A 1,216-nucleotide genomic window follows, 5' to 3' on the forward strand; every position below is an offset into this window, starting at 1 on the left:
AGGCATTGCAGAAGGATAGGTACTGAAGAGGAACACAAAAGCAAACATTGTTTTTGGAGCAGAATATTATAGTGAAAATAGGATTACCTTGGCATTGTCATTAACGAGCTATGTTGGTTTTCCTGCCTGGTAATGTTGTCAAATTAAATAGAGAAATATGTGTACAACTGCTCTGTAGACTATAAGGCTCAACCAAGTTAAGATGATTGTTTTTCCCTTATTATCTTTACCTTCTGAATTTCTTGCTGATTGTGTTTTTTTTTAAACAATTTGATGCTGACAGATTTGATAAATAAGTTTTGTATTAAATAAAAAAATGCATGTTACTGTTAATGTGATTTTATATAAATTGATTGCAAGATTAGGTTCTATGCAGGAGGATAGATGGGAAAGACTTATTGTTGAGACTTACTGTTGCTTTTCCATTTTAGGTTGACTGTGCATTGTCACTTATTCGACTTGGAATGGAGCGAAATATCCCTGGTTTGCTGATTCTGTGTGATGATTTGGTTACTCTGGAAGCACTGGTTTATGAAGCCGGGTGTGATTTAACCCTAACCTTGAAAGAACTCCAGCAGATGAAAGACATTGAAAAACTAAGATTACTGATGAATAGTGTAGGTTTTATTTTAAATTTCTTTTTAAACATTCCCTATGTACTTTGATTAATGTATGTCTCAAAGCCAAAGATGAAATGTCCTCCAAACCTGAGAACTTGGTAAATAAAGGAAGGTTTCTTGACTTTTTTTTTTTAATTAAATTTTATGAATAAATTACTGAAGGCACCCCAAACTATTTGGGCTGTTTTTGTACCTTGCTTGCCCTTTATTCACACCTATGTCTGTTTTCGGAAGTGTTGAACTTTGACTGTTGACCTCAGTGTGATTATCTGTGAATTTCAGAACTTGTTGTCCGTTATAACTGGGTATTTGATTTAACCTGTGTTTGTTTTGGTTAATTATGTTTTCAGTGTTCTGAGGACAAGTATGTGACAAGTGCCTACCAATGGATGGTTCCCTTTCTTCATCGTTGTGAGAAACAGTCTCCTGGTGTGGCTAATGAGCTATTAAAAGAATATTTAGTAACTTTAGCCAAAGGGGACTTGAAACTTCCACTGAAGATATTTCAGCATTCCAAACCAGATGTAAGTAGAAATGCTAACATCTTAAAAATCTCTGCACTTTTTCTCTTACAGAATTAGGTTGTATTTATCAAT

General features: G+C 34.2%; 1 protein-coding gene across 1 annotated transcript in view; it reads left to right on the forward strand.

The window, feature by feature from the left end:
* NBAS (NBAS subunit of NRZ tethering complex) overlaps positions 1–1,216 on the forward strand; it is a 302,133-nt gene that overhangs the window by 127,822 nt on the left and 173,095 nt on the right. Inside the window, exons 24-25 of the mRNA XM_019656632.1 lie at positions 432–617; positions 971–1,144. Coding sequence (XP_019512177.1) covers positions 432–617; positions 971–1,144 — 360 coding nt within the window. The remainder of the gene's footprint in view (positions 1–431; positions 618–970; positions 1,145–1,216) is intronic.

This window comes from Hipposideros armiger, unplaced genomic scaffold (assembly GCF_001890085.2).
Source record: "Hipposideros armiger isolate ML-2016 unplaced genomic scaffold, ASM189008v1 scaffold_0, whole genome shotgun sequence".
Lineage (NCBI taxonomy): Eukaryota > Metazoa > Chordata > Mammalia > Chiroptera > Hipposideridae > Hipposideros > Hipposideros armiger.